This window comes from Styela clava, chromosome 2 (assembly GCF_964204865.1).
Source record: "Styela clava chromosome 2, kaStyClav1.hap1.2, whole genome shotgun sequence".
NCBI classification, from domain to species: Eukaryota; Metazoa; Chordata; class Ascidiacea; order Stolidobranchia; family Styelidae; genus Styela; species Styela clava.
The window spans coordinates 9,871,666-9,893,405 of record NC_135251.1 but is presented as its reverse complement, the minus strand read 5'-3'; the positions used below and the strand labels follow the sequence as shown (position 1 = coordinate 9,893,405).

Sequence of the window (21,740 nt, the reverse complement as noted above, 5' to 3'; positions counted from 1 at the left end):
ATTGTGTTGTTGAAATCACTTGAGTTAACATAGTTAGTGAGTTTTTAATGTTATTCTATTGTACCAATCTTTCGAGTTATTACATTTAAAGCACAATATAAGTCATAAATATATCAAACTATAAAATGAGTCATCGTTGAGTATTATATATTAATGATAAAAGCTATCCGTTCCATGCTCAAGTTTTTACGTTTTACCATTGAGTGCCACGGTGAAAACGACAGAGCTTCTCGCCTATTCATTCTCTCTCGTATTTCCTTTTTTTATTTGATCAGAGATAGTGTGAACCTAGTGATGTCACCAGTTTTCGGTCATTCGGATACACCGAGCGTGGGTGAATTAACTATATGCAAACCAAGTCATCAATTGGATGTAACTGTTTAATTAACACAGGCGAAACCACTTGTTTGGCAATAGCGTTTGATTGATTGCGACATTCAACTAATACTTATCATAAAATTTGATGAAACCGAACTATACCGATATACCGATATACATAACAATAGTGATATATAAATAAGGTAATAAAGAGTGGAAACTCATTGCACTACATGTCCCAACGACTCATAATAGTCACCACTACAAACAAATACATATTGAAAAATAAACGAATAACGTTTAAAGATTGTTATATGATATTAACAAAGTATTTGAAAAAAGGTCGCCTGTGTAATGGTGCATTTATTGTGGTTTTACACCAAAAAAATGTTCAGAACCAAATATTATCAAGTTCAATGAATTTTGGCTCACAAAAAGTTATCTGTTAATTCGTTGAATAGATCATCGGGTTTTGGTTCAAACAGCCACGCTCCTCGGACCGTGCATTGCTTTTCCGCGTCACTTGATAACTTTTCTGTGTCGAATCTTTCGAACAGATATCCATCATAAAATTTTGTTGCATCTAAAAATACGTACGTAACAGTAATATGGGAGATGTATTAATATAAGAAATCTTAAACGTGCATAAATGTTGTATTAATATACAAAAAATGATGCGAATATTATAGCGAGTCTAAACAATTATTTTAATTGATTTCAATTCATAGTAGCTATGAAGATAATGCACGTGTGTACTATTGTTGTTGAAATGTAACAGAAGACTTAATGTCGAATCATAACTCTGTTTTATTGTCAAACGTCATCACTTGTAGCAGATAAACGCACAACTTATGTTTACAATAGTTCAACTTTAATACCCAAAAACCCTTTTTACCTCAGTTTTCGTTACAAATCTCCAAATCCTGAATTAAATCGAGTATTGAGTCAAGTTCAACTTCGGAAAATTTTTGAGGATTTTAACTCTAGTCTTGTCACTGTACAATCAAGTCACAAGTCAATCCGGATGTGTTCTACCAAATTTAGCGTTATAAACAACAGTAAAATATTAACTCTTTTCATAAACACGACCCTTACAAAGTTATAACACTAACAATTATGCAAACTTTTGTCATGCAACAGTTACATACGTGCCCAATCGTAATTCATCAAGGCTTTTTTGTTATTTGTTTTGACGGTTTTGACGGTTGACGGTCGAGTACGAGTCTATTCGTTCAAATTACTCTCATAAAGTACTAGTTTCCCAATTGTTGTTAACTAAAACCAGCTCAATCTGATACAACTGGGCGTGTATGAGGTCATGTAAAAATAAACTCCGATACATACCTTGAGGCCTCACAGTTTTCAATATTGACACAAATACAATGATACTTGTCCAAGTTATCTTTCTCATGTTCAAATTTACACCAATGTGCATATAATCATAATCTTTAGTCAGATATAATAGAAGAATTATAAATAATCTTTACATTTTCGATTGAATAAATACTTTCTATATCTTAAGTCTTTTATGATGTCATTATTTCTGTCATATCTGACTATTCATTTGTATATTTTAAGCATAAAAATGCATATTTTAAAGGTTTACTGATTGTTGAAGTATCCTGTGAGCCAGATATTATGCTAGAAATTAAGCAGCAATTGAAGATAGATATTTTCTACCATATGCTAGAATGAATATACCACTAAATCCATACTATGCTTAGTATGAATAGATTAATTAGCTTCTCAAAATTTTATTTTCTAGTAAATAATATTATCTATATTGGTAATATTAAACTAACTTTCACTCGCAAAATTACATCCATATCATTACCAAGCGATTCATTTTACATAGATGCTTTCAAATACCTCGCGATGCATTGTTTCAAAAAAGTTCAAATAGCTCCACGTATTAACATTAGGTTTGGTTAACGGAGCGTCGTGGAATTTATTGCATCTCTAATCATGTTTGTTGTGAAACTTTCAGCTGATTTAACGCAGACGAAGATAACAATATAAGTTAAAATCCAATTCCTGAAATCTCCAGAACTTTGAAATACTGATCTGTCATTATATAACAGTCTAACGTTACTGGCGATGTTCAACGTTTATACTGGACTCATTCTGTCTGATACAATAGCGAATGAAAGGTTCCGCGATTTTATTGCTAAGTGAAACACTTCGATCGGTAAATGATAAATATTTGCTCAAGGTTTTCTGTGTAAATTCGTGGTGTGTATATCTCTATCGTTTTAACGATACAAAACTCATTGGTGAACACTAAATCGCAATTCATTGTTCGTAACATTTTATAATTTGAATTTTTTTTGTTTTGTTATAGTAATACCAAATAACTCAATCAATATATATATTTATTTTAACTTGGTAAATACAAAGCAATATAGAGAATGACAATATTTGATAACCTTAAAAAACTATAATAAATCAATTGTCCTTATTCTTCAAATGAGTTTTCTCTACATTCCCACTCTAGCTACTCAAGGCTATTGATACAAATGCGCCCATTCGTCAATTTAATTAAAGAATAAATATATATTATTTTTAAGCCCTCTGTCGCCACCGTACGCATGTATGTTTTTAGATGGCTGGCAATCAGAAGAGAAGCCTTAATATCTAACCTGTTGATACTAGCTGAAATTACTTCTATAATAATACGGTCTAGTATACATTTTACTTTTTTGGCTTTCAATTGCATATCATTAGGTGCATCAGAGAATGATAAATTGTACAATTGACATTGTTTTCAAATTTCATAGGACAAAATTATAATCATTTGTGTTGAAATTATGAATGTAAATGTGCCAGAGTGCAAGGTATTGCAAAGTCCAAATATGCGGAATCATTCCAAATAAAATTAAGAGAATTATTATCACGCTTACAGTTTATGAAAGTAGTAAGCAACTAATAAAATACTGTTCGTACATAGGAAAAATAGTTTAATGTGATGTTTTTATGGATATAAATTCAAAAATGACACAATAAATGAAAGTTCTTATGAACAATGTGATTTAAAATACTATTCACAATTTTTTAAATTATAAAAAAATGGTTCACAAACCTCTTAAGAAATTTAAGTACAAATATTGTGGTATTAATAAAAATTAAGTGTCACGAAAGTTTCAATTTTAAAGAGATTCATTATTCCACTGACCGATTAAAGCGTTTATATTATATTTACTAGGAACAAATCTGGCAACCTAATAATAATTTTGTTATAACGCGTTTTAGGCAAATTAGTATTTGCTCAATTGGGTCTCTCTTAGAGTCGTTGAACTGAGTTTGAGATATAGAAAAAAGTATTAATTGGTTCGTTTCAATAATTCTGCTTTCAGTTTTTGCAGGAATGAAGGAGCCCTCTTTTGAAAAAGTAAGGGTTGCAAGTCATTGGCGGGCGCAAATTAGGCAGTAATACATCTCTCGAATAGAATATAAATTTCTTTCTTCATCGCATTGCCTCTCGAAAATTTCCATTCGAATAGTTTCGGCGACATTGAACCATTTGCACTTAGGATCTCCTTTTCTGCGTTTTGTAGACATTGGACTGATTATTATTAAATTATAAAACGAGTAATTGTGAAGTTTATACTGATACAATAAATTTTGTTAAGTAAAGAATATCTTCGTCAAAACAGCTGTTTTGTTACTATAATTCAGTGAAGCGTCGCGTCCCGGATTATAATACCTCGCCCATCCGATCTGGCCCGCGGGCAGTAGGTTGCCGACCACTGCCCTATTGGATTGAAGATACGTCTTGTTACTGCGTCTGTACAATGAATAGTATACCGTACCAATTTTTCAATAAATAAATTATGTCTGTATGTATATTGGAATCTCCTTCCGACTTACGAATTGTACCAATATTTTCAGCTGTTAAATGCGAAGAAGATCGTTTCACTTTTGACGAAATCTGATATAACGTTGTAAATGAGATTCTTTAATTTCACATATATTTTCGTTCACCTACGACGCGTTTAACATCTTGTTGGGATTTCTAAATCATAGCCGGCTTGATACTTATAATTGGTCAACAAATTGTTTCTTATTTCCGGCCTATTATGATTTATGATTATTCTTTTGTCTTTGTGGAGGTCTATATTTTACAAGCTTCAATGAGATTCTTGATGCTTCAAGTGACTTTAAAATTTTAGTTTGAACGCGCTACTGCTATTTCTGGACGTATTTTATTCTTTAATTATGTGTGTTAATGATCTCTATGCATAACAATCTAATAAAATCTAATGCAATGTATATCTACATTAAAGTGCAAGAGTGTATGCATCAAGGAAGATCGTAGAAATAGAGGTTCGTAATGATCGATTTATTACCTATATCGTTTACCTATACACAATCTGAAGTTATTAAAGTAAAATTAGAAGGCTATCAATTGACTGCTTGTCACAGTGTTCAAGATTAAATACTTTTCAACCTTCGAATTATCAGTTCATGTAACGAAAAACCCTTTAACAGTGCTCTTCAACAGGGGTTGCACGGAACCCTAGGGTTCCGCAAAACATGCAGTGGGGTGCCGTGAGTTCATAGGGTTTCTTTAGGGATTCCACGTTTTTTTTTTCTTCAACGTAAATCATTTCTTGCTTCAGCATGTTGATGCTTCAATATAAATATTCTTAGACCATCGTGTCTTATTCAAACTTCAAGTAGGCTAGTTTGTTAAACAGGAGGTTCAATCACACTGCAGTTAATAAACAAACAGAAATATTTTCGGTTGTTGCGTCACTTTAGTCATTGTTATGCAACTAAATGTTAGCTACTAACAAGAACGCTATTGTTGCACCATAGTTACATGATGTACCAAGTATGTAGATATTGCTCTAGACTTGAGAGAGTATGTACTACAAACGAGAGTTGTTGTTCAGCCTTTGTTGGAATATAGTAAAAATAGTGTAAAACCCAACGATGAAGGTCAGGACGGCAATGAGCAAAATAGTTCAAATGTTGAAAGAGGCATTTTCAGCTTTAACAACTATTTAAAACAAAAAAGAAGTTGTTTAAAGAGTGTAGACATGAGTATGAGAATTGCATTGAGCACCATGTAGCCACGATTCAAGAAGATTGCAAAGGAAATGCAAGAACAACCTAGTCATTGAATTTCACGCTTGTTACCTTCTTCCTGTTTCGTTGTTGATATACAAAAATTTGAATTACAAATATTTCGTGTTACGAGTATTTTGTGTTTTTTTCAATTTTGTTAATTGGGGTTCCATAAAAAACGAAAAGTTATATCAGGGGTTCCACAATAACGAAAAGGTTGAATAGCACTGCTCTATAACGAAGCCTACAATTTTTTACAACCTACCCCACTTGTACTCCACCATACTAAATATTCGGTATATACTGGCCACTTCAGTTTCAAAGCATGGTCTTTAATGACAAGGATCTCTTGTTATCACTTTATATTGAATTTCATTCACTTCTGTGCAGTTCGTATAACCTTCCTTGGTAAATGATTTGATTAAATTATACATTACCTTAACCAATATGTACCACCACGATGTTGAATATTTAACAAAACATTGTTTTAAAGCGTTTATTGCATATTCCAGACATTTTTGTTACGATTCGTTAACTTAGCCATAGAAAATAATGTCAAACCGAGAATATTCAAAATTTAAATTGTAGAACTGTCTTGTTTACAATCAGTGTATAGTAAATTATCTGTTGCATAGTTGCTATATTTCGTTCACTATAAAGTGAGAAACTCGGAAGAACAATATAACATTTAAAAAACATAAAATCAATTTATTTGAATAAATCCAATAGTGAAAAAAAAATATATATTCAAATATTCGAGGATATTGTATTTATTATTCATACCATCTTCTTCAAAAACCACAAACTTTGTTGTAACTGTGCATTATTTATGAAGCAAATGAGAAAAACTAGAACAAACATCATTGAACAAATTAAAGCCAACCAAGAAACAAAATCCAACGTTCTTTAGCCAAAATATATTATTTGAATTTATGATTCAAAATTGAATAATTTTGTTGCTTCATTGTCTGAGATTTCCCTGGATTCAAAATTGTCTGCTCAAGCAAATTTATGTCAACACAAAGATTGTTTAAATGCAATTCATAAAATATGTAATAGTTTGATATAAGTTTTAGTTATAATTATCCGAAAAACTTCAAGCATCATCTGAATCCTTATTTGGCAAAACAACATTTTCATATCCAACTCCAGGTATTGTAGAATATATATGTTGCTGATCTATAAAGATAAATTTTGTTGTTAGTGTTTACCGCAACAGTTTTGTAAATTCATATGATTTTCTAGGCTTTAAATATGAACAAATATGATTTGGAATGTTTATAATTGTGTATAAATATAATTAAAAATTTTTTGGATTTATTGGCTCTTACACTATGGCATCGTTGAATAAAAATGGTTTTTATTTAATATTTTTATTTAAGTAATGAATTTAATTTCAAAAATCTAAGACAAATATTTCCCCTCATTTACACATAAATAGTGGAATCGTACATAATGCTTTGTCTGAATACCAAAATGATCGATTTGGAATCCCACCCACATTGTCAAATCCACAAAGTTCATAGAAACGAGATGTCGTTTTTTTCATATTCCTTAACTAGATTAATCCAAATATATACAAAACATGTTTATATCATACCTACATCCTTATCATTTACTGGTGATATATTGGGATTTCCAGCTGTTTGATAACCCGTAGTTTCATAAAGGTCGGTATTATCCCTTGGGGTACTCTTTGAACCTGTCAGGGACGATTCTCTATTTTCCGATTGATGTCGACGCTTCGTGTAAAAAATTGCGCCAACCACAAGAGTAGCTAGAGCAATTATACCAACGACAACACCAGCTATCCATGCCTTATCTGTAATAAATAAAATATATTTTATTATATTCACTATAAAAGCAAGTATTTGATTAACTAAGTAAATGAAACGATTGAAGGGTTTCTCCAAATTTTTATTGTGAGAGTTCAATCAATGGTACCTGTTCCTGGATTAGAACTTCCATTTTCAAATGCTTCTACAAAGCTCTGTTGAAACAATACCGTTTCTTCTTCATTTGGACTTGTTGTTACAACGTAAGTACTGAAATAGAAATTCAAGTTTTATCTTTTCTGCGAGTTAAAATAACTTTCAGTTTTAATTATTTAGTAGTACGCCTAATCAGCATTAGTTGATGTCTGAGTCATCGGAATGCTTATTCAGATATATACCATTACCTGTAGGTATTTCCAATTTGAAGCTGCCAGTTCTTTGCGTCATAATAGTTAATGCTATTGTTTGCACTGTTGTCTGTGACATCACAGCCACTAGTAATTTCGTTACCTAGTTTAACAGTCATCGATGATTCAGAGAATTCATATCTGAATAGAATATTAATCACCGGACGGTTAAGGATTAAATGAATGCATTATTGATCATTGTTCTTAGAATTACAATTTTAATTAAAGTAAATTAGGATAATAATGTTATGTTAGGACAATAATAATATTTTGGAAATCTGAATTCGAAAAACTTTCAAAATTTGTTTGGTTCTATTTCAACATTCTCAGACAAACCTCCTTATTGCCACAGCTAAATATTCTTCTCCGTTTGGAATCTCATCTTTTAATGCTTCCGAGGATACATGTCGAAGTTTAACAATATCAAATATATCATGGGTATCAATGGGTCCATTTTTGACAACGACGAATACGCAACTGAAAAAAGAACATAATTTCGACACTTCATTTAATCAAACACAAAATTATGAATCTTATCAATGCTTCCGCCATATGACGCTTTTATTCATTGTTGGTGTTTGCTTACAATGCCAAGTTTAACGACAGGTAAATATAATCAAATAAACGGTTTATTTTTATATTGTCTGATTGAGCCTCAATAAATATTACGACTTCATTGGAAAGACTGCTATAATATTTAAAAGTTTCAACGAATTGAGCTTCACTTACCTTATAGGTCCGTTAATTTCATTTGGTAAAATTATTTTCATATCACTAGTTGAACCTGGAGTTTCATCAAGTAATTTGGGCTCTTCAACATAATCGGGAGCTGAAACGAAATTCAATTTTATATGATTGGTAGAAATGATAAAACAAGAATTTTTTCTTATTGAATAGTTTCAATTATGAGTAACAATATAAAGAAAATATGATTACAAAATAAAACATTAATATTTACTACGGCAAATAAAATGCTCCAATCTTACCATCACTATCAGTAATGCATTTTCCTGTCGCAGATGTTTCGGGTCCAGATCCAGCACATGAAACAGCTAAGACATCAAAGCTGTAAATGCGGTTCGGCTCCGTCTTCAGATTATATGTTAATTTAGGCGGATCAACTGAAACGTCAACATTTATTGTTGTGATATCAGAACTGGGCGGTTTATGTACAAATGTTGCCTGATAATTCACCTATTATAAATGAAAATATTTGTTTGCTTCACACCTTTACCAAAATATTATATTACAGTAAATTCAAGTACCGTACGTGTTATGAAATTTTGTAAAATAGGAATGTAAATATGACTGATATATAATAAATTGTAAAGATTTTGGACAATAATTCATTGTATGTAATTTATTGCTCATTTTTTCGAATAAGAAACGTAAAAATGTAAAATACCGTTCATAAGTATCTTTAATATCAACCAATAATAACTAATGATAACCTGAAACAATTCAACATCTTTCTGTGATATGGATTCAGGCCAAGTCCAAGAAACTTCACAATAATTAGTTTCGTAATTTTGTGAAACTGTTGCTGTGACTATTTTCCCAGGTAAACCAATTCCTGTCGTGGCGTTTGCGTTATCGCTCAGTTCTGCGATACAGTCAGTCGGGCAAGCAGTTATCTCAAAAAAACAAATGAATCAAATTTCATTCTGCTGGAACCAGTTTTTCTATATCTTCATATTTCTATATCTATTTCGTATAAAAGGACGTAAGCAATAATAAAACTTTCTCAACATATTACTGTATTACGTACCATAATATCGTATTGCGAATCGGGATACAAATCTTCGATGATTAACGTTTGCACATGATTATCAGTTGGAAAAGTTTCACCATAATCATTATATGCTTCTGATGAATTCAAGAGAGTGATTTGATAACTGTAAGTAAATGAAATATTTCAATAGTTAGTCTATAGAAATATAAGTGATGAATAAAAAAGCAATAATTTTCTAATATATAAATATATATATATATATATTGCTGCAAAATAAACCATAAACTAAATGCATGCGTGTAACTTTTCGGTTTATTCTGGGCATTATTGGACAGTATTTTCAATATGATGCAAGATACTCCACGCTTTCAAAAATGTGGTTGTTTAGGCTCCATTAAAATCAAATAAAATCGTTTTCAACTTACTTGTGTCTAATTGCAGTATGCGGCTTCCAGGTAACATTAATTTTTCCATTGTCTGTACATGGCTCTCCCCAGGCACTGATGATTTCTGGTGTTCCATATTCTAAAATATTCAAAATATCACCTTATGTAAAATAGTCATTGATCAGTATACGTTAAGAATATTTGCCATACCTGTTTCACATATATTTCCGCTGTATCCTTGAACACAAATACATTCATAATATGGATCGACCAAAGGAATCGATTGACAAGTTCCACCATTTAAACACGGATTTTGTGAGTAATCGCAATATTCTAAACAATAATTTAAACATACATAAATACCTTACTTATATTTAATTCTAGTTATTCAATAGGATGTCATATATTTCATGATGGCAGATGAAACCGTTAATAATTTTAAAAGTATTTTTTTTCTTCTCTTGTTTTCACATGATATAGAAGATATATATGTCTTATTGAAAACACAATTCAATGTCTCAAATATTCTTTTCTCATAACTTGACTTCATGTGTGCGACAAAGGAACGTTTATTATGAGAATTAGGTTTGCACGTCGACAATAAGAACAATAACTAAATCGTAAACATGAATTTAGACAACCATTCAATCATGTATGGCCCAGCATTGAAGCAAAACAAAACTTTCCATAAAGTGAAAATTTAGATTGAAATTCTCGATATTAGCAAATTATATAAATGAAAGTGAATTTGTCATTCTACATTGTTCACTATATATGAAAAAATATTTCCTAATTTTGAATTTTGAGGGCTCAGAAAGATCTGTAACTATTTGTAAGTACGAATTCGTGGTATCGCCATTTTGCCGATGAGCATCAACGGTTATAATATGTATTCATTTTGAGGATGAATGCTAAACTGCAGGGAAAGTGGAGAAAAAGCGCAACACATATTTTTTAATAAATTAGAATATCATTTTTAACAAGCTTTGACATTAATGAAATACTTAATTATAAAAAAAAAACATGTTTATTGCCCATACGATAAAAATACATTTCCAGAAATAAATTAAATCGGACCTGATGTGATAGTCTTATTATTTGCTTCTTCCGTTAGTTGGGATTAAGTTTTAATTGTAATTCGACAATACTAATAACACGAATAATTTAAATTGCATAATTTCAAGAAATATAACAGGTTTAATATCGTTTCTACTGTTTCCTTCTATTCGAGGTTTACTACATAAAATCAATTCTCTTCAGGTATTGTTTATTTTAATTGCAGTTCCTGCCACTATTGAGTCAAATGAATAATCGACTCAGGTGTGTTCAAAAATATCATTAGTTGTGGAAATATAAGATTTAATAATACCAATTATAATTTTATGTGGACAAAAGAACATTATTTAATTAATCTTAGCGGTTGAGAATATGTAGAGTTATAAAATCGGCATGATTGCATGGACATGGTTAATGATATGTCACCTTTGAATTTCAGAATACTGTCCGAACAATGTGAATCCGTGTCAACATGGAGGAAGCTGTGAGAATTCACCAGGGACATTTCCCTACTATAAATGTGCTTCCACGCTTAGGTATGAATATTTCGAGGTTAAAGAAATCGTTAGTGACTGCATATTTAAATCAAATAAAATTTTATTCTGTTGAAACATAAGTATTACTTTAAACACTGAAATGAGATTGACGAAAACCTAATTCGCCTTCCTAATACCCAAAGCCCAAATGATCCGTCTCGAAGCTTGACGCGTCATCGCTAAAAATGCGTCATCGCTAAAAATGACAAAAATTGTTTTGGTTGGGCATGCCTGATCGTAACTCATTGGTAATGATTACTTCACGCCTTGTTCACGCCGAATGTATGATTTAGTAACAATAGGGTATTGCCTTAATATCTCATTTGACTAAATGACTGATTTAGTGAATTTACAAAATGTCAATTTATGGCATTAAAATACCTTTGTTTTGTGAAAGAATTTTATGAAGAAACGAAAATACCTTTTCTGCATTGATTTGAATTGAAAAAACATACCAACATAGTTTAAATAATATTAAACGTTATAAATTGTATTCCTGTTCGTATTGTAAGTTTTTACAGTAAATTAATTTCTATTCAAAATGTATAGTTTGTAACCGTTGATTGCCAGAATCCGGTATTGTCGTAGTAGCCGACATGACATCTTTGATGTAAATCATATTATTGTATTCACTATATTGGCGTGCCCCACCTTAAGTAACATAACATAAAAGAATTGCGAAATCATCTCGAATCAAGTTAACGATACTCACGATCGCTAAAGCAGTTATATCCGAAGAAACCCGGCATGCAGTCACATTCATAATACGGAGGCTGTTTTGGTGTATTCTCACAGATTCCGTTTTGACAAGGGTTTGGATTGTTAGGACAGTATTCTGAAATACCAAAATGAAATTGTCACCTTTACACTGGTCTCTACATAAAATGCTGTAAATAATGAAAATCAATAGACTCGTTCAAATAAAAGCTCTTTTGTTCATATGTCAAGAACATTGTTGCAGTCCCAATAAATTTGACAATATTTCTGAATATCATGACAAGCATTTGTAGAGATTTTTCGATTTTATCAGATTTAGATTCGAATAGTATATCGTCGCGCTAATAACCGAATTGCGTAAGTCATTTTTAGCAGCTTTGAGAAAAACGTATAAAAAACTTCCTAATGATATTGTTAAGCCATTGAGAGTCAATAATTTGCCATGGTTCCATTTTTTGATCGTAGCCGGATTTAAGTTAATTTGTATAACGCAGTTAAGTGGCGTCATAATGGCGCACTGTGACTTAGGCAGAAATGTGTCTATGGCTTGGGGACATACGCAATTTTGCAACTTTACTATATGCACCAGTCCTGAAAACTAAACATTCCAAAAACAAATGTAATTCTCAGTGTCTACAGAGTCTAATCCCCAAAATAGCTAATCAGTTCCAATTACATTATTTTTTATGTTTAAAAATATATATTTCATCAATATAACACGTTCTGCACATCCACCGAAATAGGACTAATATTAAATATAAAGAATAAAACAGCAATGCACCCAATATAAAAGCCAACCAAGGTGGATTGGACTCGGACAGTGAATATTACAAGTGCACGTCTTCCTATACTGTAGTATAAATTTAAAGTAATACGCGCTAAGCTAGAATCCGAGATGCAAAAACTCGAAAATACTTCGCCGATGTAATTTTGCCTTTGTGACGTCACAATAGTACAGCGGTATCAATGATAATTGATTATGACGAAACAATTGCACAAATGTGCCTGTCATACCAAATCTCCATATGGGTTTTGGAATTCTTAAAATAAAAACTTTGTTAACAGACAGGTGCGCAGCATTACATAAATACCTATTTTATAAAAAACTCAAAATCGCCAAAAATGACTCACGCAATTCGGCGGTTATTAAAGTGACGATATGTTTTTTAGCGCACGATTCTAAGTAAAATTATCTTGTAAGATACTTTAACATCATAACTCACTGTCTTGGTTTGGGTCGTGCTAAAGGTTGCGAACGTGGAATTACCTAAAACGTGGCTGAGGTATTTTTCTCTCACAATTTGCATTAATGGCGGCGGCTTTTCTTAACTCAAAGGCTCAAATACTTGAAACGTGGCGATTGCAATCTGCAGTACGTAAAAACATGGTGAGGGAGTTTTTCTCAAATCTCCCATTTTTGCCTCAGTAGTGGGGGATTTCTACAAAAAATCTAACTTTGCTAAGTGACATATAGTTGCAAAAATGTATGACCAAGTGAGGTTTACATCAATCAGAGAATAAATTAAAATTTGTGAATATATATTTCTCCCATTGAGAATAGAACTTGAGTAAACTTTTTTCACTCTTCATTATTTGCAGATGAATGAACAACACGTATTTCTCGCTAAATTAGAATAATATCTGTAGAATTATTTTAAATGAGTAAAATAGATAAGCATAATAAGCACACTTATTGCTGATGCAGAGAGATTATATTATTCGAAACAAATTTTATCGGACCTGATTTGATAGTCATATTATTTGCATATCATGTTAGTTGGGATTAAGGGTGAATTAAGATTAAACAATACTAATAACACGGATAGCTCTGTTTTACAGAATTTCAATAGATATAAGAAAAATACGTTTCGAAAACGTTTCTGCTTTTTCATTATTCAAAGATTTACTACATAAAATCAATGTTCTTAAGGTTATTGTGTAATTTGTCATTCACGATTAGTTTCAGTTACAAATATTTTGAAAGCTACTTTGGAGTCAAATTATAAATGCATCGAGGTGTTCAACACACCATTAGTTGTCAAAAGAGAATTTTCAACAACATCTATCATCATCTGTTTACAGATGTCTGTTACTAAATCGTATACAAAAAGCAACGAACCCTTGAAATATTCATACCTAAGTCTATATATCTATTCAAACAATAACAAGTATTAATGGTTAGGAGTTCTCGAAAAGACAATTCAGTTTTTTTTTAATCGTATTTGGGTGTATAAAGTAGGCCTAATATTTAACCAAAGACAAAACAAAACTACGTATTTTGTTACTCACCATCACTAGAACAGATGTCGTTGAAATATCCCGGCGTACAAGCACATTCATAGTATGGAAATATTTCTGGTGAATTCTCACAGCTTCCTCTATTTTGACACGGATTCACATTGTTCGGACAATATTCTAAAATAATAATGTGATATAATAATAACCTGAACTGTTCACACCAATTTGAAATGGTTGGCTATAATGTGTTTGATAAGGTATCAAACTGCACTGCCTAAGGGATTGGTGAGGCGTTTAGTAGTATTGTCTTAGCCATGCACTTATCGTCATGTACACCTTTCTGTATGCGTGTCCAACTGCAGAGTCCAACGGATGGACCGATCTGCTTGAACTTTTCCCATGAGTTATCATGTCACCTTGATATATGCGTTTTACTCAAAGACCGGATTTGTGTTTCGTCTCCATAGCAGCAGCGAAAAAATCGTCTCACGTTGGAAAATTTCTAACCACTTGTTGCGATTATCGCGTCAACCAAATTGAGAATCAAAATTTCGAGATTGCTATACATTTCGTGGCGAGAAACACCTATCTGATCAAGCCATCTTCCATCTGGATATTATATAAACTGGAAAAGATTACACTTGGGATTATATTTGAACTTGTTTCAATCATCAGCAGAATATTACCATTCACGCAATAATACCGAAGACAACCTTTGCAGTTTGCTACCGTTACAGATCTACAATATTGTATAATATTGAACGTATTAATGTGGAGTGAAAACTAGCTATCTCAAAAAGAAAAAAAGTCGCACGATTGGATTGCGCATTTTCTTGTTACTCTAATACCTGTTAAATAACGACCCAGAACCGACGCGAACCTCAACTACCGGCGGAGGTTTACCCTAGGCGCCAAGCGACTTTAATTGCAAAGAATCCTACAAAGAATTTTAATTATATACTTTAAAATATTGCTTTTGAACTAAAAGAATTATAAATAATATTTGTTAAACTTAACGGCGAGATAATTATTCTAATCAAAATTAGGATTATTCATAATTTAATGAATGTATTTAATAGGTTTGTAGGACTGGAACTGTCGCCATGATGTTATTGTCATTGATTAAAATATTATTATGATGTCATAATAAGTCTCTTAGTTGCAAACAGATTTTTCATTTTAAGTGCTTAATAATGAAGTTTCATAACAATACCAGTGTCGACCTTAGATATTTTCACACTGGTATCTTGTATCATGTTGGAAAGATGTAGACAATTCAATAAATCGCTATAGAGTATGGACTCACCATTGCTTAAGCAGGTATCGCCGTAGAATCCATCGGCGCATTCACACCATCTATAAGACACACAGCTTCCTTCATTTTGACAAGTGCCAGAGTTGAGCGTGCAATAAGCTAAACAGATCAAAGAAAATTTGAAAACTCATTTCCCACTTTTTATGGGTCTTTTAATTCCAAAAATACGGAATGAGGCGATAACATTTTATTACTTATCGGCAGATGCCAACAAAAAACTGATATTATTATATTTTACCGCTAAGGCTAATAGTTTCGGCTTTGTGATTCTTATTATCTTGTTAACCGTGGTTGAATTTTAATTCAGTGTCGTTTTAACTCAGGTATTTGAAATAAAAAAAATACTGATTTGAAATTTTTAAATTGTCATATGAAGTATATGTAAGTTAAAATTCGGATACTATTGCAGGCCGTTTAAGTTTAAAAAACATTTTTTTAGTTATGATAAAAGAAATAAAATACCGCTTCTTACTAAAATTATATTACCTGTAGATTGACATATATATCCTATTGGACCCCCACACGATGTGTCACGCCATTCGTTTTGATTGGTCCTAACACAATCTTTGCCATCATCTGATCCTTCGCCAGTGCCCCTATAAATTTGATCTTATTATAGTTCATAAATTTTTTAAATAGTTGCCTAAACTCCTTTTTAGTTAAATTTTTACTTTATATAAAATGAAATATAATTTGTGTTAGATTAAAAAAGCCCAGAATACTTAGTTTGCTTTTAATCATAACAATAAATAAGTATTGTTCGGACGTCGTAATTACTTTCAAAATTAAATTCCGCATAAATATCATTTACATTCAATCAAAAACGAGTGGTAATTGAAAGGCGATTAAACGAACATTCCGTGAAATTTTATTCAAAGTCTACAAGTTTCAGAGTTCAGTATAATTTTTTTGAGTACTTATTCTATGGTATTGCGATTTATGTAATGATTACACAACATAGGTATTTGAACCGAGGATGATAATGAGTTCTGAACGTAAATGTTAAACATCGACTACTGATGTCAAATGCCAAAACGGCTGAATAAAATCTTACCAATCAAAGTAAGTTGTTGCTGATCCATCTGTCCATCGATATGCCCCATTAGAATATTTCAAACCGATATGATAAAAGACTCCATTTCTGTGATAACAATATTGAGAATGATTTACAAATGCATGCATGAAGTCTGAATCAGTTTGAAATTCGCAACTTATTACAAATAGTACTAATATACAGATGCCTATTTGCAATGTCATAAACCCAATAGCAGATTGTAACGTTACGATAGATTAATGATTGGCCTGATTAGTCGTATTTCGTCTTTAAAACTTATAGTAATACATGCACAACCAATGTCATAATACTGAGAACCACACTGAGTAAAACAAATATACCCGATCAAATTCTGTACAGCACTGTTATACGTCGCATCATCTGCATCAACAAGAGTCCCGTTCCACAATGAGCATCTACTCCTTGCTGCTGCATTTCCTATTTTATTGTTATATTTTTCAAGAAGATCTCCATTGTGAGTAGTTGCTTCACTCGGATCTTTGATGTAAGAATATAATAGATTAGATCGGTATCGATAATGATGGAAACAGCAGCATTTGAATCAGGATACGATTTTATAATTATATCAAAAAATAAACTGATGATAAACTCTTTATATCTCACACAAGATATTTTTGAATGAAATGTTTATACAATTTACCAAATGCCGATTTTCGAGAACGGCTTCCTATCTTCGAACATAGGTTAAGATTTGTCAGTATACTTTTTTAATTCAAGTACAAGTTTGGTTAATACTTATTAGTTTAGATGTATAACGTCCACATTTTGATATACGAAACTAAATAACGAATTTATATATTTTATTTTTAAGTGGTAGCAAATCAAATCCAGTGGCAACTGCAAGTAATATGACGCATGCGCAACGTACAACAAAAAACTTGAATTCCTGCAGTTGAATTGTTTTTACAATATCACAAATCGTTGAAATATTTTGTGTTTTACCCAGTTCAAAATGTGTTGACAGGAACTTTTGTCTTATTTCTATATCACTCACTTACATGACTGACAGATATATTTGAATGTACCACTACTACAAACATCATCGATCCATCCGTCACTTAGTATACAAGCACAGTCTTCGTTGGTATCATGACCTTCACCTGTTTTCCTTCAATGTAAACAAATACATACGAGTCATTGAATGAAGATTAAGTTTTATAGTTTAGTTAATAGTCATAAGGATTTAAGTGAAAGTATGAATAGGCGTCGTACAAAAAAGAAATAATATGATTTTAAGTCAAAATTTATGTCCGAATCAATAATATTCTCTCATCTTTAAATTAATAACAAACGTAGAATATTTATTTTAAAATAAGGAAACATTATCTTGGCTGAAGCCCACTTAGCACCCCGAATCTTTCCGACAAGCGAAAATGCCAGATGTTTTCTCATTATATATTACTTAGAGCTAATATTCATATTGTGTTACAGACTAGAAGATAAACCTGAGAAATGTCCCAGGTATATTTAATTGGAAATGTGACTGAATAATGTATTTTCCGTTGGATCATACAATTTTATATTTTATGCGTGTTATCGGTATTGTTTAAAATAATATTTGTCAATGAATTTTTATTTATTTAATAATAATATCTCGAGACTGTTATCAGCGCCTTACATGAAATAAACATATATAAATGCCCCGGTTATAATTAAACCATATTTCCTTATCAGAGTTCACCATTCTGAAGTATGTATCAGATTTTCATATGTCATGAAGTTTTTAAAAAATCATGACTGTAAATCTTAGTCGCATTCCACGGATTATATTGTTCATATGTTTTCAATTTTGTTGCTGCACTCTTGATACTTGCTCTACAGACAACAAATTTGATATCAATTTCACAGTAACTTCGCGACGTACAATGAAATACAATATGCCCGTTATCAAAGTTTGAAATGGTATTATTTTTCGGCATATTCAAATTCACACCAAAACAGGCAATGAGCCATTTTCAAACGTAAAACCTAATTTACAAATGAAGTACGACCTACCATTTAAATAGATTTTATTATCATGGAAGGTCGATAAGCTCATAAATAAAATGGTCTTGTACAAATGATCAACACTATATTGACGCAAAAAAGTATTCTTAACATTTTGTTTAGATTGTCAAGATATTGCCTATTTGCAGCGCAAATACGAATTGTTTATGAAAATCATACCTTATTTCGATATATGAATGTATAAACCAAGCTTCGAGTACATACCAATTATCATAGGTGATTGCTGTGTTGTCGCTGTTGTATTCCCACACATCATTTGATGTCGAATATTGTATTCCCATCAGGTAAGATCTTGCATCAGACCTGCAGTAATGGGTATGATTTGTTACGACTCGCAATGATATCTGACATATCATTCATGACAGAAATTAGATTTTATACTAATAACTCACTCAATCCATTCAATTATTTTATCGTCCATAGTTTTATCCTTTATCTCAACCAACTGAGCACCTCTCATTGCGCATCTATCATTAGCAGTTGCATAATTTTGAACCTCTTCGGCGAATCTTTCCAGAAGATTTCCGTAAAGTATTATTGTTGAGGATGGAGGTTGAACTAAATATACACAAGAAAATATAAAATGTAAAAAATAATTTGATAAGTGGAGAAATTACGACTGTTTGAACATATAAATCGGTTCAATTGCCGTTAGTGTTAAATAATCACGTTTAAACATTGTGCTACCATGCATTGCAAAATGCTGGCTAGTACCCAAGTGTCTATCAGTTGTTCAGCAGTTCTTTTGTGTTTACAATTTTGAAATGTTTCCACACACTTCCTCTATACAGAGAAGTTATACGGTCTCGTTATGTTTTTACATTTTCTGGAATACTCCTACTATCTTGCTGTAAATTTATGAAACACATAGAAAACATTGCGTGCACTAACTATCATTGATTCATTTGATTGCAAGGCAATGCATTCCCTACTCCAGAGTCGAGTAAGTAACAGAATGTACAAATTATAATCTCACGAGATTGACAAACGTATCTTCTTGGAGTCGTGGAACAGACCACGCTAACCCATTTATTGTTCAGAACACATGCACATTCTTGACCATACTCGTTTGGTTCTTTTGAATTTAACCTGTATAATAATAATTGAGTTTAAATTTATACTTATAAAGCCTGATACTATAATGTTAAATTTGATTCTCCAGGTTTTGACCTGTTTAATTATATTTGAGTATAAATTACTTATAAAGCCTTACACTAATGTTAAATACAACTATTAAACTGGACAAATATATTCTATGCGTTTGTATACTTTCAATATCCTCACGCATTCTAAAATCCCGAATATTGTACACGTGTATTTAAAATTCAAGGAGATTTTTGTGATGTTGCTTTTTGTTTTTTTATTTTATTTAACAATGTTTTGTTTTAATGGGGTATAGTCGTTTTTTTAACTCTTCAAGCCCCGGCCAGCGGATTATCGCCTCCTAGTGGCCGTGGTAACGAACCAGCCGGCGATATATCCCTTCCGCTTTCCGGGTTCACTGTTTCGGTTCAACGCTTCTGTGTGACCTGGTTTTGGTATCAATCGATTCTGACGTTACGTCTCTACAACGCATGATAACGAGAAAAAGGCATCAGGCCATCATGCGATTGTTTAGTGCTCCCAAAGTTTTTGAAAAATGACGATTTTCTATGGTGATTTGTTCGTGATATAGTCGATTTAGGCGCTGGGAACACGCCGTTTTGCTTGTAAATACAGCTTGTAAACAAAGACCGTCTCGTCTACAACGCTATGATAACGAGAAAAAGGCATCAAGCCATCACGTGATATGTTAGTGCTCCCAATGTTTTTGAAAAATGACGATTTTCTATGGTGATTTGTTTGTGATATAGTCGATTTAGGCGCTGGGAACACGCCGTTTTGCTTGTAAATACTGCTTGTAAACAAAGACGACCTCTTTTATGAATGTTGGCTTGATAACTGTTAGCGTAGCGGCATTGTCTTTTGAAATTTAATATGGAATTATCTACTGGAATCGAAGTGGAAAGTGATTTTGGTGAGAGGTAAGTGACTTTGATATACTTCCTGTTATTTTTTTTTCAACAGCCTTGACAGAAGGCTTAGTTTATATTCATTCTGCTGTTGACACTGTAAATTACAATATTAGAATAAGAATAGGATTTACTTTTTTATCCTGGGGGGAGAGGAAAGTCGACTGATTAAAATTGCAAGCAGTCACTTATAATGAAGATATTGGCCCTATATATCATATAAATCTGTTCTTGATATCTATATTCAAATATAAGTCAGCAGATGTGCAGTATGATTGATTAGAATTGTTCCTTTACAGCTCTGGAGATGAGTGGGAGTTGGAAGACATTTCGTCCTCTTCCGATGAATCAACAACTCCAATATTTATAAGGCAATTCTCCAGTTCTGGCAGTTCAGATATGCCAAGTACCTCGTCTGCGTCCACAAGCACGACTCGTTCAAGGAGAGGCAGACCAGTAAAAAGAAGATGGTCACGAGGACGTCGCAGCAGTCGAGAAGAATACGTACTACCCTCTCCCCCACAACCGGAGCCTGTTGTGACCCCGAGACACACTCAGCCAGTACACTTGGAGCCCCCACCTTCTTGTGCGAAGTGCCACTATGCGTCACGCCATGTTTCAGAAAATATCACACTCAGCAAAATTATTGGGAGGAATGATTTTTATGTTATATTGCCAGGGTATCAGTGTTTTTATTCATTCTTTTTCATTTATTCTTCACTCATTGTATATAAACATTTTTCGATGCGATTATTCCCACACTGTTTTTTTTAGTCTTTTTGTATACACTGTTTTGATGGATATCACTTTTTTCTAAAATCATCCTTGTTATATTTTATGCATTGTATATATATATCATCACAGTTTAATTCATTTCTTTCATCATTTGTTATCACTGTTTGGTTCTTTTCTTTCGTTTGAGTTGTTGTTTTTCATCCGAGACCACAAAAAAAATTCATTTTTTGTGTATTTTCATATGCTCTTTATGAATAGTAATTTATGGGTTAGACAGGAAGGGATAATTTTCCTAGATTCGCAATAGCTTGTAGTTTCTGGCCTCCAACTTTGGTGGTCGTGGCGTTTATAGTTTTTTTGT

At 32.2% G+C, this 21,740-nt stretch overlaps 3 protein-coding genes and 1 long non-coding RNA gene across 4 annotated transcripts; 1 reads left to right on the top strand and 3 right to left on the bottom strand.

The window, feature by feature from the left end:
• Nucleotides 1-746: 746 nt before the first annotated feature.
• Nucleotides 747-1,761, bottom strand: LOC144419975 (uncharacterized). The gene is made up of 2 exons (XR_013474404.1): nucleotides 1,663-1,761; nucleotides 747-901 (listed from the first exon to the last, which is right to left on the bottom strand). It is a non-coding gene; the product is annotated as an uncharacterized LOC144419975 (long non-coding RNA).
• Nucleotides 1,762-6,357: 4,596 nt separating this feature from the next.
• On the bottom strand, nucleotides 6,358-7,707 carry LOC144431388 (uncharacterized). Its single transcript, XM_078119475.1, has 4 exons — nucleotides 7,568-7,707; nucleotides 7,333-7,433; nucleotides 6,989-7,210; nucleotides 6,358-6,567 (listed from the first exon to the last, which is right to left on the bottom strand). Exons 1-4 carry the CDS (start codon nucleotides 7,687-7,689, stop codon nucleotides 6,485-6,487), a joined length of 528 nt encoding a protein of 175 aa, XP_077975601.1. The 5' UTR covers nucleotides 7,690-7,707; the 3' UTR covers nucleotides 6,358-6,484.
• A 189-nt stretch (nucleotides 7,708-7,896) lies between these two features.
• On the bottom strand, nucleotides 7,897-20,208 carry LOC144419974 (uncharacterized). The gene is made up of 19 exons (XM_078110263.1): nucleotides 20,162-20,208; nucleotides 19,609-19,721; nucleotides 19,025-19,190; nucleotides 18,837-18,935; nucleotides 17,624-17,733; nucleotides 16,946-17,102; nucleotides 16,605-16,691; nucleotides 16,037-16,146; nucleotides 15,542-15,649; nucleotides 14,743-14,844; nucleotides 14,287-14,412; nucleotides 11,993-12,115; nucleotides 9,899-10,021; nucleotides 9,728-9,827; nucleotides 9,339-9,465; nucleotides 9,022-9,204; nucleotides 8,557-8,764; nucleotides 8,300-8,399; nucleotides 7,897-8,047 (listed from the first exon to the last, which is right to left on the bottom strand). The coding sequence occupies exons 1-19, from the start codon at nucleotides 20,206-20,208 to the stop codon at nucleotides 7,897-7,899; spliced, it is 2,340 nt and encodes a 779-aa protein (XP_077966389.1).
• On the top strand, nucleotides 20,050-21,613 carry LOC120342432 (uncharacterized). The gene is made up of 2 exons (XM_039411264.2): nucleotides 20,050-20,656; nucleotides 20,944-21,613. Exons 1-2 carry the CDS (start codon nucleotides 20,610-20,612, stop codon nucleotides 21,416-21,418), a joined length of 522 nt encoding a protein of 173 aa, XP_039267198.2. The 5' UTR covers nucleotides 20,050-20,609; the 3' UTR covers nucleotides 21,419-21,613.
• The last annotated feature ends 127 nt before the right edge of the window (nucleotides 21,614-21,740 follow it).